The sequence below is a fragment of the Crocuta crocuta genome, unplaced genomic scaffold (assembly GCF_008692635.1).
Source record: "Crocuta crocuta isolate KB4526 unplaced genomic scaffold, BGI_CrCroc_1.0 scaffold26, whole genome shotgun sequence".
Classification (NCBI taxonomy): domain Eukaryota; kingdom Metazoa; phylum Chordata; class Mammalia; order Carnivora; family Hyaenidae; genus Crocuta; species Crocuta crocuta.
The window spans coordinates 5,804,909-5,819,304 of record NW_027532249.1 but is presented as its reverse complement, the minus strand read 5'-3'; the positions used below and the strand labels follow the sequence as shown (position 1 = coordinate 5,819,304).

Genomic DNA, 14,396 nt, shown 5'->3' with positions numbered 1-14,396 from the left:
GGTCGGGGGGTGGGGGGGGGGGGGGGGGGGTGGTGAAGGGCCTTCTCTTGATGCCTTCTCTTCCAATCTATGGTAGAAATTGAGAGTGAGGAAGGGGAAGACTGTTTCACACGATAGGAAATCACTCCCTGCCCAAGGAGAGAACCGAGTCCTAAGAAAATAGACAGGCACCAAAATAGCAGATGTCTTCCAGAGACGGTCAAAAAGAGCTTTATGGAAAGACCGAAGCTTTAACATTCACCGGAGAAGTGGCGTGACTCAGAAGGGCAGAACAGAAAATAAACGATTGCGGAGGATAGTCCAAGCAAGGAGATGGCGTCAGGGGTGGGTATGTTTGGATGGGCGGGGCCACCGGTAAACTGTAAGAGACACAAGCTGGTGGGTCTCTACAGATCCCTTCCGTGCTAGACCAACCAGGCCCTGACCGTGGCTTTGGACCCTCCACTCTGGCCTCTTCCACAACTCTGGAGTTCTGCTCCTCCTTACATCTTCTGGCTTTGGCCAAAACCACTGCACTGTTCCGCTGCTGGCACCTGAAACAGCTCCTGAAAGGGACAGATGATGAAACCCAGGAGTGGGGGGAGCTTACACCCCAAGGGGGGAGGGGATTTTGACAGATGAGGAATAGAAGACAAAGGAGCCAGACAGAAATTCCTCCTGTTTCTCTCTCCCATGCACTACTTAAAGACCCAGCCTTTTCTCCCAGAGGACCCCAGTGTGTGGACACAACCACCAAGCCCCTTGAGAGCCCCTTCTGTCTCATCATGAAACAGAACCAGCACTTAACGCCTCACTCTGTGTTGCCTGCCTCCCTCCTTCCTTCTCTCCACATCCTCCGCTCTTCTGTTGCCATGGATTTCACTTTTCAAATAAAGCATCAGCATTTTCCGCTTTGCCTAGCATCTGTCTGTGGGAGACGGGGCTGACAGCGGCCCCTCTTAAATGGAGCAGTGAGCGGGGAGCGGGAAACAGGTTTAGATCCTGCAGCGGGACCACAATATGTAGGAAGAGAGCGAGGTGAAGCCTCTGACCTTGAAGCACAGGTGATGTGAAATTTTATAGGTTCCTGAGCAGAGAAACAGCAAGACCAAAACCTTAGAAAAATCTATCTGCTGGCAGTTACCAGAAAGAGTGGAATCAAGATGTGGAAGGTGGGTGACTAGGTTAGTAATGGGGGGCGAGGTGGGGAGAGCATAGACTAGATGACTGGCAGTAGGAACAGAGAAGAACGAATAAAACAAGATTTCAAAGGAGAAATATGACTTAGTAACTAATTGGAAACCGACAATAAAGGAAGCTGGGGATTTAAAACTTTCTCTCCTAGAATGAAAAAAAAAAATAGGTTAGATGGGAAAGGTGAGCCAACAGGAGAAGAAATAATGAGTGCCGTAGATGGTTGTAGTTCAGTCGTTACCAAATCGTTAAATGGAGATGTGAGAGAGACAACTGGAAATGCAAGACAGAGAGTTGAGTCTTCCATGCCTGAGCGCAAAGTCCTGGACATGCGCGAGCTCACGAGGTGCAACTGCTCAGAGAGAAAACCAGGCAAGGCATTTTGCTATGCCATAAATCACCCAAACTCAACGGGCAGAATGATAATCGTTCTTTTCCTCAAGGTGATTCTGTGGGCTGGAGGTTTGGGCTGGCCCAGCTCAGTGCTTTTTCCTGCTGGCCTTCTCTGGGCTCATTCGTGTGTCTATAGTCAATGTCAGGTTAAGAAAGTAGGTAATTTAAGGAGAAGCCATGGCTGGGAGTCATGGAGTTAAAATACAGGAGTCGACCATAGTCAAAGGATGCTATTAGGTTTAGTGGATTAGGAATTAGAACAAAGATCAGGGTTAGAACAAAATATTTAAAGTAACAGGAATGGAGGGCAAATCTACTGAGTGCGGTAGATAGAGAGCAGTTGTCGACAGCATATCATAATGGTAATCGTTAGTGCTAACAGCTATGGGGCTTTCGCAACGGGCCAGGTATTGCTCTGAGGGCCTTTGTGCATTATCTCACTTAATCTCTGCAACAACCCTGTGAGATAGGTATGGTTCTTAGCTTTATTTTTCAGTGAATAAACAGGCACAAAATACTTAAGTAGCTTGACCAAGATCAATCCAGAGGGATGGGGAGTCTGAAATTTGGGAGAAAGGCTGGATTCAGTGATCTCCGTCTTGGCGTGGATGCCTTGCAATAGTGAGTTCCAGGGTATGTCCCTGCTGGATGCTGACTAATATAAAGAAAAAAGCTCTCAAGGCAAGGAAGGCAGACACTACAGGTAAGATGCTGAAGGTCATAAGTGCAGATGTTGAAGTTGATGAGAATAATGGTGGATAATAAAGCATAAAATAAAAGGAGGATGCAAACCAAGCCCTAAAAACTCCAGTGAAATACAGGATGTGAAAAGGTTGTACAACACTGAAACAAACATGAAGCGCAGACACAGGAGAGGACATATCATCAGGACATGCAGTGACAAACAACTTCCAAACCTCGGAAGCTTAAATCAACAAAGGTATCTTTCTTGATCACTTAGCACACCAACCACACTTAGCAGTGGGCTTTATTCAGTCTTGTGAATCAGGGGTTCAAGCTGACGCAGTGATGGATGCTCATTTCAATACACACTTCCATACCCACTGAGACAGCCACAGAAATAAAATGCATACTGGCTCTTAAACTTTCTACTGACATTCCATTGGCTAAGGCAAGTCATCTGATCATACCCAACGTCAGTAGGATCCCATTGTGTGCCTATCAGCGGAGGAGAACTAGAAATATTTGGAGAAAGAGTGCTAATGACCAGCACAGAGAAATTCTTATGTAGTATTCTAAGACATGGTGGGCCGACACATACGAACGAGAATGTGGAGATAGGGATCCCAGCCAAGCGTGTAAATGAAATGGAAACCAAGAGAGACAGAGGCGGCGGTGAGGCCAGGGTAGGGTCTGAAGCACAGCGAGGATTGCTCCCCAGAAGGTAGTTGTGCAATTGGAAGATGGAGACCTCCCCGATCCAGGAAACGCCAGAAGAGACCTCCCCGATCCAGGAAACGCCATCCCGCGTTAGGATGGGGAGGCTCTTTTTCTTCCAGTCCACACTTTCTCCGAGTCTGTCCTGGGACAAAGCATGACCAATTCAAGGAGTGGAATGGGAATTTCACTGGGGTCAGGAAAGGCCTTAAGTAATAGGAATGACAGGACCTGAGTTATCCCCAAGACCCGGCTCTCTGTAGCTGGCCATGTGCTCTGGACAAGGGCTCTGACCGAGACCCTTTGAGAAACCAAATATTTGAGCTGTTGTTAACAGCTGCCCTGTTTAGGCTCATCCTTACAAATCTTCAGAAAGTTTAGCTTCCAAGATGAAAATGAAAGTGCCAGTGGCTCCACAGTTTTTATTTTCTACTAAATCTACAGAGATGGACATTTTAATACAAATAAAGCCTTAATTTATTGTTGCTGAATTTTAGAACATAATGGACGTTATGTTTAGTTACAGGTTTTTAAAAGCCAGTGCTATTCAAACTGGTCTTTTGTTAAACTTCTTTAGCGCCCAGGGCACAGCTTTACATCTGTAACTCAGGCAGGGCTTTTATGAAGAGAAGGGTTATTGAGATAATGAGCTCAGGTTTGTTTGTTTTTTGATTACCTACATTCCTAAGGTATTTAGGACCTGTAGAATCTAGAAGAATGCACCGATTTTTTTTTTTTCTAGTCGATTGTCTTACTTAAATATCAGATGTTTCAAGTGAGCTTACGGCCAACCTGTCAATTTATGCCTGAATTCTCTCACAACTCTGGGTCATGCATCATGAATAGCAGCCTGTAAGTCATGCAGGGCTCTATAACTCACCCATAAAAAGCTATGGTCCTGAAATCTACATAGAAACAGGGACCAGCCCGGGCCTATTTTAATGAGAACCACCCGTGCAAGGCAGACTTCTTCAATTTCAGCACAGACATTAGAGAAGGAAGCAAAACATATGTAGTGGGGAAAAATAAACAGATTTCAAGAGCGGAGCAGCATATGTCTTTCCTCCCTGAGAATTAGGCCAAAAATGTCCTCCCTTCAAAGCCACAAGGACAAGCTAAGCAGCCAAGGATTGAAAACAAAATACCTCATACAAAGGGACGGGAAAGAGGAGTTGAAAGAAGGTCACATGCCACATGTGCCGGTCACGATGTCACAGAGCATTGATGGGGGGCTTCATCTATTCTTCTGTAAACTGCCAGCTCAGCGAGCTTGGAGGATTTGCTTGATATGTATCCTTTAATGGAATAGCTATTTTTCAGTAACAGTCGACACAGTTTTGGTGGGCAGGAATGGTTCAATAGGTGATTATTATTCATGAAAGGCTGGATTTTACTTACAAAATGAAGTTGATTTATGGCTAATTGAAATAAGGATGTTATGACCCTGGGCAGAAGGAACTGTTGCTTGTAACCTCACCTTTCTTCCTGCTAACAAACCCCCATTTTATCCAGGTTAAGATGCTCTGTGCTCAAGGGAAGGCGGCTCTTTCCCACCTGTGAGTGAAGCTTGATAAATGCCGTGTGATCAGGGCAATTCCGTTCTTCTTGCCAGAGATTTGCTTAGATACAGGCTCTTGACTCTGTTTTTCTTTTCTTAATCAGCATTACTGAAGTATATTTATATGTGAAATAAAATCTGGCAATTTTAAGTGAGCAATCTGGTAAGACTGACGAATGTAAACAGCCATGTAACCATGTCCACATTCGTGACATAAAACGTTTCCTCACCCCCAAAAAGTTTCGTTATTTCCTTCCCCCACCTTCTGGAAACCACTGCTCTGCTTTATTTCACTATGGATCGACATTTTCTAAGTTTTCATGTAAATTAAATTATACCACGTGTAGTTTTTGTGTTTTTCTTCTTTTGTTTTACATAACACGCTTAAGACCCATCCATATTGTTGTGTGATTTGGCAGTCTGTGTTTTTTAGCCAAGTGGCTTTTCATTGCATGGGTAGAATGCAACAGATGTACCGATTTGGATGACTTCCAGATTTTGATTCTTACACATAAGATTGCTGAACATTCAAATACAAATCTTTTTGTTGTCATTTTCTTAAGTAAATATCTAGGAGTGGGATTTGCTGAGTCATATGATGAGAATATACAAAGTATGTATAAGCTTAAAGAAGCGGCAAAAGTACTTTCCAAAGCAGCATGATATCCAAGATTTTCTGGTTGCTCTAACTTCTTCCCTTACATTTAGTATTTTTATCCTTAAAATATGTTTTTTACTGTTTATTTTTGAGAGAGAGTGAGAGAGTACGAGTGGGCAAAGGGCAGAGAGAGGGAGACACAGAATCTGAAGTAGGCTCCAGGCTCTGAGCTGTCAACACAGAGCCGGACTCGGGCTTGAACCCATGAACTGTGAGATCACGACCTGAGCCGAAGTCAGACCCTTAACCAACTGTTGTCTGCACGCTTTTCTCATGATTAGATTGCAGTTATGGGTTTTAGGGGAGATTACAGAGGTAAAGTGCCATTTTCATCCTATCACATTACATGCTGACATTTTAAAGGTACGTGGTTGATAAATTTTTTAAGGTTGATGTTAATCAGCTGACTGAAGGAGTGTTTGTAGGGTTTCCCCAAGTCAAGTTATTCTTTTCCCCTTCCCGTGCTGTACCCTGTGCAAGTCACCGTGCACAGCCCACACTTAACAGAGTAGGACTAAGTTCCCCCATCTGTAGAGGATCAATATGTTCTTCTTTAGGTTATAATCCAGCATGTTATTTACTTATTTTATTCAAAATTTTTTTCCAGCTTTGGCCATTGAGACCTCTTTCCGTTGGTTCCTTTGACATATCCTCCATCATGGTGAACTTGGTGTTTTGTTCATTGAGCCTTTGCTTACTTTCTGGCAGTACAAGGTGCTCTGGGCTCATCTTATATATTTCCTGGCCCAGACCTATAATTAGTGGTTTCTCCAAGGAGCCCTATTTCCTTTTTATTGGGGAGTGGTATTAGAAACTAAGATACTAACTAGTGTATATACAGAAATCTATAAATATTTCCATGTCTTACCACTTGTATTTATGTCATAGGAAACATGAGTTCTTACCAACGTCTCCAATTTTAATCCAAAACCACATGGATCATTCTAGCTTTCTCCCCTCGACTCTCTCCAAATTCATACTCTAACAGTTAGAAACCCACCTACTACCATTTGTCATCTTTATACTTAATTGTTTGACTCCAGTATACATGTGTCATAATATATATGTGTATTACCAGTATTGCAACTGTTTAACTGCTACTACCGCCCCGCCCCGGGGGAAAATAACGACATCAACTAGAGGTTGAGTGAAGTTCCTTTCCCCTTTAGTTTCACAGACTACGTTCATGTCCAAAGTTACTTAGGTCAGCACCTTTGTCTCTCACCACCCTCAGTGAGGTTGCTTCCCGTGTGTAGTACATCTGATTCTCTTGTCATAGTCTACATTCTTTCTTGGAATTCCCCCGTCCACTAAAGAATTATTTAAAATTTTTATACACTTAGGTGTACCCTTGTGTTATACAATTCTAGTGTTTCTGCAAATGCATACTGTCACATATCCATTATTACTGTGTAATACAGAATCGTTTTATCATAATAGTGACTTTTAAAGAACAAAAGTTTTAACTTTCAACAGTTAAAATTGTCAATTTTTTCTCTTACAGTCTGAGTTCTTTTGTGTTCTGCCTATTATATCATGCTTAACCCCTGCTTATCACAGAGTTTTTCCTATGTTTTGTTTTGAGCTTTATAGTTTTATTTCCTGTATTGGGATTTACGATCCATTTAAGGTTACATCTTATATTGTATGAGGTAAGAGTTGAAGTATGTTTTTAAAAAATCTGGATGTTTCATTGTTCTAGCACTGCTTGTTAAACAGAATGTTCTTTCTCCACTGAATTACCTTGGCACCTTTTTGAAAGTCAATTGGCCGTATATGGATGAGCCGATTTATGGATATTTTCTCGTGTTCCATTGGTCTATATCTCTATCCTTATGCAAATCCCACAGTCTTGATTACCATAGCTTCATATTAAGTATTACAACCAGATGGCATATATTTTGTGAATTTATTCTCCATTTTCAAATTTGTTTTGGCTGTTCTAAGTCCTTTGCATTTTATTTTCCTTTATTATTATTTTTTAATGTTTATTTTTGAAGGAGAGAGAGACAGAGTGTGAGCTGGGGAGGGGCAGAGAGAAAGGAAGACATGGAAGCCAAAGCAGGCTCTAGGCTCTGAGCTGTCAGTACAGAGCCTGACATGGGGCTTGAACCCACAAACCATGATATCACGACCTGAGTCAAAGTCAGACACCCAACTGACGAAGCCACCCAGGTGACCCTCCACATACATTTTAGAATGTGTTGGTCAATTACTGCATGCATACAAAGCCTATGGGATTTTGATTGGGAAGGCATGGACCTATAGATAAGTTGTAGCACAATTAACATTCATAAAGTTAAGTCTTCCAACCCATGAAAAAGCCTAACTCTTTCTATTTACAAAAGTCTTCTGTGATTTCTTGGAGCAATATTTTCCAGTTTCAATATATAGGTTTTGCATGTACTGTTTTGTTAAATTTATCACGAACTATGTCATGGTTTTTCAATGCTGTTACAATTTCTTTTTTCAATTTCAAACTATTTATTGCTAGGAACACAAATGATTTTTGTCTATTAACCTTGTATCTTGAGACTTTCCTAAACTCACTTATTAATAGGAGTAGCTTTTTGTGGATTCCACAGGATTTTCTACGTAAACACTCATGTCGTCTTAAAAGTAAAAAAAAAAAAAAAAAAAAAGACAGTTTTGCTTCTTTGTTTCCATCTTAAAGCCTTTGGTTTCTTTTTTTTGCTTTGTTGCCCAGGCTAGAAGCTCTAGCACAATGTTTAATAGAAGTGATGAGAGTAGACATCTTTGCCTTCTTCATAATCAGACAGGGAAGCAGTGAGTCTTTCACCATTGAGAGTGATATTAGCTGTAGGATTTTTGTAGAAATAATTTATGACATTGAGGAATTTCTTTCTTCTCCTAGTATGTAGAGAGATTTTTGTTTTGTTTTGTTTTGTTTGGCAGGGGGGGGAATCTCAAGCAGGCTCCACACTCAGCATGAAGCCCAACACAGGACTCAATCCCACGACCCTGAGATCATGACCGAGCTGAAATCGAGTCGGACACTCAACTGAGACACCCAGGCACGCCGAGAGTTTTAACGTATAAACGTTGATTATTCTGAAATACTTTTACTGTAACTATTGGGGTGATCATACGGATTTTCTTTTCTTCTCTGCCCCCCCCCTTTTTTTAAGTCTTCCACTGTATTACACTGACCTGCATTCCTTGGAGAAAACCCCATGTAGTTACAATGTGTTACCTAATGTGCCATATTTTATGTATTTTTGGATTTAGTTTGCTGAGGAGTTTCATATCTATGCTTTCGAGGGACATCAGTGGTTACTGTTCTTTTCCTGTAGCGGATTTTTATGGTTGTGACTTTGGGGTGATGCTGGCCCACTCCTGTCTAGAACTGGCCTCGCTCACCTGCAGGCCTGGTGTCTACACCCCAGTCTCAGCCTCTGCAGGTGAGCGAGGCCAGCAGACTCAGTTTCAGCCGTCTTCCTGGGCTGAGTCCTGGGAACTATCTCTATGCAGTAATCTTGGGCACATGGAAGGCTCAGTCCTTTTATTTCCCTCCCCTCATGGATCCCAGGTCCACACTGCCTGTTGTTTCGTGTCCAAAAATGGAACATCTTTCACATATTTTGACCAGTTTTCTAGTTGTTTGATGTGGAAGGTTAAATATGGTCCCTCTTACTAGATCACAGTCAGAAAAGGAAATCCTGAATTTTGGCTAAGGAGACAACAAGGAAATCTCTGCTAGAAGTTTCATCCGGGTTTCATCAGTCTTAAAAAAGGGACAGAAGGAAGGGGTGCCCTCTATATCCGCCTTTAGACATCACTGTGTGAGAATATGGTACCTGTGGCCACAAGGGCTGATGTCCTGAGGAAGGCAAATAAAAACGGGCAAAGAATCCGGGTCCTTGATGATATTGCCGGGCTCCTGGATTACACAGCCTGGAGTCAGCTACTTCCAGACTTCTTGCTATGTGAGATCCATGTTTGAAAATTATTAAACAAATTTTAGTTGTACTTTCTGTTACATGCAGCCAAAAACATCCTAACTGACATGTTCTTTGAAATATATGTATCGCCAGATTTTTAAATGTTTTTAATGTTTATTTATATTTGAGAGCACAAGGGAGCAGGCAGAGAGAAAGGGAGACATAGAATCTGAAGCAGGCTCCAGGTTCCAAGCTGTCAGCACAGAGCCCGATGTGGGGCTCAAACCTACAAACTGTGAGATCATGACCTGAGCTGAAGTTAGGTGCTTAGCTGACTGAGCCACCCAGGGGTCCCATGTATTGCCAGATTTTTGCCAGCGTGGTTCCCTTAGGTTTTTTGGTCATTTTGATTTATTTTTTAAATACTGAATTGAATAAGAATCTATTGAGTGAGTCACTGTGCTGAGAATTACAGGCGATAAATATTACCTGGTCCCATCTTTGAGGTACTTATATCTTTGTGCAGGAAAAAGCAAGGTAACAAAGTAGTATCTACACTAAAGAAACAAAAGAATACATGTCATAAAATAATAAAACAAATAAAAGAAAAGGTTAATAAACCTACTGAATGAATATTTAAATGAATCCAATAGAATCTTCAGGAACGTCTGCATGCGTCAGAATGTTAGGTGACATTAATTGACCTGACTTCTAACAAGCCCCCTCCTCTGTTATCAGGCATATTCTATTAAATATTGTGCAGATTTAAATAAGATGAGGGAGCAAAATGAAACAAAAGAGCAAAATCTTCCCAAATAATAAGTTTAGCCATAACAATAATGTTTTCACTTCAAATATGGGCCTAATAATAGTTTGAAACATCTATATAGATAAAGGCACATATACAAGATTATCTATTTATCATCTATCTCTCTACCATGTATCTCTCTATAGATATATCTATATCTATATCTAGATATATCTAGATATATCTATATCTATAGAGAGATATATCTAGATATATCTATATCTATAGAGAGATGAGATATATCTATATATCTATATCTATATATACAGATAGAGAGATATCTATATCTATATCTATACAGATATATAGATATAGATATAGATATAGATATATCTCCAGATAGAGAGGAGGGGGAGAGAGAGAGAGACAGAGACAGATCTGGCTCAAAATATGTTTCCTACTGTTGCTACTACTTTTTTTTTTTTCAATTGATAGAAAAATCCTAAAGAGATTCTTCACTTTCTGGAAGCAAATACACACATTTTTATTTCAGAAGATATTACTGTTAGCCCATTGTTTCCTAAATTAGGTTATGGTCAAGAATTTAGTGAATTCCTTTTTAGGAAAAAAATCTGCTTGACAAATATGAGGGAGTTGGACTTTGCTTATCCTGAGAACCTATTTGTAACAATGCTTCTTCCTGTTGAAACATGTCTCTGGATGTGCATTAGATGATGTTGAAAGTGTGACAGAAAAATAACCAGAGTCATGAGTTAAATAGGACTGAACCTGCAAGGGCAAGGAGAAAATGTAACCAATAACCATGACACCCAGGGAGCCTTGGATTTAGACACAGGAAGGCCTGGTGATGGCCGAAGGGGGAGATTTGGGCAGTAATGCCACAGGACACACGGAAGTAGATGGCCATGAAAGATTATCTCCGACACACAGTTAAACTTCAAGGAGCGAGATGGTCTCCTTCCTACATTTTTTTTGAGAGGAGAAGACAAACAGTTGAGAACAATGTGCTTCCCAAAGATTCCTAACTCTCTGACATGATGTATATTCCAAATACCTAGAAGAACCATCTGCCTTTGGAAACAGGAAATAGAAATAAAAATACAGGATTGGTTGTCCCTCACCTCAAGAACAATCTTCACACTGCCCTTATCCTTCCTTGGAAAAGTGTTGAAACCAGGCCAGCTGGGCCCAGTTCAAGTACGTGCTCAGTAATATTAACAAAAATATCAACTTTGCAATATACAAAGTCCTCCTCCCCCCCTTAATCACTATCTCATTTAAGCCACACAACAAACCCATGTGGCATCATTGTCCCTATTTGGTAGATGAGAAAACAGGCTCAGTGGAATCCCACCAGCTTATGTTCTTTGGATCGTAAGATCATTATATTAGTTTTCTATTGCTGTGTAACTCATATCACACACTTTGCAGCTTAAAACAGCACTAATTTAAGTCACAGTTCTGTAGATCAGAAGTCTGGATAGGCTCGAGTAGATTCTCTGCTTAGGGTCTCAAAGGCTGTAATGGAGGTGCTGGTCAGGGTGGGCTCCTGTTTGGAAACTCTGGGCAAAAATCCACTCTCAGGAACACTGAGTCATCAGATGAATTCAGGTCTGTGAGGCTTCAGGGCTGATGTCCCCATTTCCATGCTGGACATTGGCGTGGGTCGCTCTCAGTGCCAGAAAACACTCTCTAGTCCTCACACATGGTCCTTTCCATCTTCAAGCCAGAGACTGTGCACCATGTTCATGTTTCAAATCCCTCTGACTTCTCCTTCTATGTCCAGCTTGAGAAAACTCTAAAGGACTTGCATGATTATATTAGGCTAACGCACATAAGCTCTTTTGGACAATATAACATATTATTATCACAGGAAGTATTTCATCATACAGTGTCCACCAGTAAGGGCAAAGATCATTGAGGATTATTCTTAGAATTCTGCCTGCCACATTCTCAGGTTGGGAAGAGGAAGAGAGAAGAAATGACCAGTCTTTGAGGACACTTAGGTTTGGGTTGGCTTGCTGACGGAGTAAGCAGAGAGTTCACGGAGGAGAATTAGCAGAAGAGAAGGTCAAGAAAAAAAAGGGAGAGAGAGAGAGGAAAGAAATAGCCGAGTCTTCCCTAAAACAGTTTTAAGAGCTCAATCCCCCATGAGCATAGGGCCTGTTAAGGCCCAATGTCTCTGCTGACCAACAAATGTGACGTCACCAATGCCTTGACCTATGGGCTTAGCATTTCCTGTCCTGTAAGGAAAGAGATAGACAGAGAGGTGGAGAGGAAAAAATGCTCCTCTGTCCTTTTTAAAAAAATTTTTTTAATGTTTTATTTATTTCTAGGAGAGAGAGAGAGAGAGAGAGAGACAGCGTGAGCAGAGGAGGGTCAGAGAGAGAGGGGGGGTCACAGACTCTGAAACAGGCTCCAGGCTCTGAGCTGGCAGTCAGCACAGAGCCCGACGCAGAGCTCGAACCCACGAACCGCGAGATCATGACCTAAGCGAAAGTCGGACACTTAACCGACTAAGCCACCCAGGTGCCCCAATGCTCCTCTGTTCTTAACAGGGGAACCAAAACTTTCAAAACCACATTTCTTCTATAATCTTTTTCACCTGGACCTGTATCTTTATGTTCAGGATCCTCTAGAGATGGGTTTGCTCTTTGCATTTCTTCAAAAGCCATTGTTTGTCTACACTCCCGTGAATGGACATGTAGACTGTTTCCGAAATTTGTATCTTACAAGTCTGGGATGAACATCCCTAAACACATATATTTTCATACTTTTCCAAATGCAAATTACTTAAGGGTAATCTATATTTGAAACTTAAATGTGTGTAAGAAAATGCTCGCCAGGAACAAATTTCTCATTATTCTAATATTTCTCATCATATGTCAATACCAAATGCCTAACTGCTTACCAAAAATGAAACTGAAATATAGTAAAAGGACTATATTAAATTATAAAGTATAGTGGCGCCTAGAATTAGGCCCCACTTGAGACATTAAGGACACTGTCCTCCATGAGGCTGCCCTGACTCCCCAGGCCAGCCAGTTTCCACAAGGTGGAGTCAACCCAAATGTCCACTGATGGATGAATTGGGTAAACAAGATATGGTCTGTACACATTGCGGAACATTCATGAGACTTAAAAAGGAAGGGAATTCTGACACAGGCCACAGCATGGATGAACACTGAAGGTATTATGCTAAGTGAAGGAAGCCAGACACTGAACTACCGTTATGACATGAATCAACTTACATCAGGTACCTTGAGAAGTCAGATTCATAGAGACTGGCGGTAGTATAATTCATAGTAGAATGGCAGTTACTAGGGGCTAGAGAGGGGAAGGAAGGGGAAGTCTTACCCCTGCTGTTTCTCCCAAAGGCCTTCAATATTTCACTGTATTCCTCTCGCCCCAATTGCCTGTGGGTGTGCAATGCTTCTATTACTTCCATGCACGCTAATGCTCACCGCTGCTTTAACCAGCCTCCACACTGATATCTGAACTATGCCACTGTTCCCCTTTCCTTTCTTAGTTAACATAGAAACCAGTTCCTCAAGAAGCTCCCTGAGAAGCCTGAACTGTGAAAACAAGGTCAACTCTTTTTCTTCTCTCCTGAGGGAGGAAGGACACAGGAACTGGGAAGCTCCCTGCTAAGTGTGTTGCTCTATGCTGGGTTGGGAACGGGCCGGGCACAATCAAAAACTCCCACAAAGTTTCCTACTGTCCAAGGGTGCTTTTTCTTCATTGAGTATTTGGTTCAGGTTGTTGGTGTGAACATTCACCTTCAGATGACTTAGGTAAATGCCTGGGACTCTGACCACTGAGCTATGTGGTAAGAGGATGTCTAGCATGTTAAGAAACTGTCCAACTGCCTTCCATAAGGGTGCCATTTTGCCTTCTCACTAGCCGGGAGTCAGAGTTCTTGTTGCTCTGCATCTTGGTCAGCATTTGGCATTGTCAGTTTTTCCGATTTTAGCCATTCTAATAGGTGTGTTGTGATGTCTCCTTGTTGTTTTAGTTTGCATTTCCCTGTTGATGAGTGATGTTGAGCAAGCTTATTTGCTATCTGTGTATCTTCTTGTGTTTGTGGTCCAGTGAGTTACTTGACTCTTGGTTGATATTTCCCTCAGTTTTAGAAAGTTCTCAGATGTAGGGGCACCTGGGTGGCTCAGTTGGCTAAGCGCCTAACTTCGGCTCAGGTCATGATCTCGCAGTTTGTGAGTTCAAGCCCCTCTTTGGACTCTGTGCTGACAGCTCAGAGCCTGGAGCCTGCTTCGGATTCTGTGTCTTCCTCTCTCTCAGCCCCTCCCCCACTTGTGCTCTGTCTCTCTCTCAAAAATAAGTAAACATTTAAAAAATGTTTTTAATAAAAAAACAAAGTTCTGAGATATTATCTCTTTGAGTATGTCTTCTCTCCTAGTATCTCTCTTCTTCTAGAAATACAATTACACAAAGGTGCCTGGGGTGGCTCAGTTGGTTAAGTGTCCAACTCTTGATTTTGGCTCAGGTCATGATCTTGTGGTCATGAGGTGGAGCCCTGTGTCAGGC

At 41.8% G+C, this 14,396-nt stretch overlaps 1 protein-coding gene across 1 annotated transcript in view; it reads right to left on the bottom strand.

Annotated features, from left to right (window-relative positions):
* The window catches only part of LAMA1 (laminin subunit alpha 1), a 177,431-nt gene extending 174,380 nt beyond the window's left edge, over positions 1-3,051 (bottom strand). Inside the window, exons 1-2 of the mRNA XM_077778268.1 lie at positions 2,999-3,051; positions 415-545 (exon numbers count right to left, since the gene is read on the bottom strand). Coding sequence (XP_077634394.1) covers positions 415-545; positions 2,999-3,051 — 184 coding nt within the window. The remainder of the gene's footprint in view (positions 1-414; positions 546-2,998) is intronic.
* Positions 3,052-14,396: the final 11,345 nt, after the last annotated feature.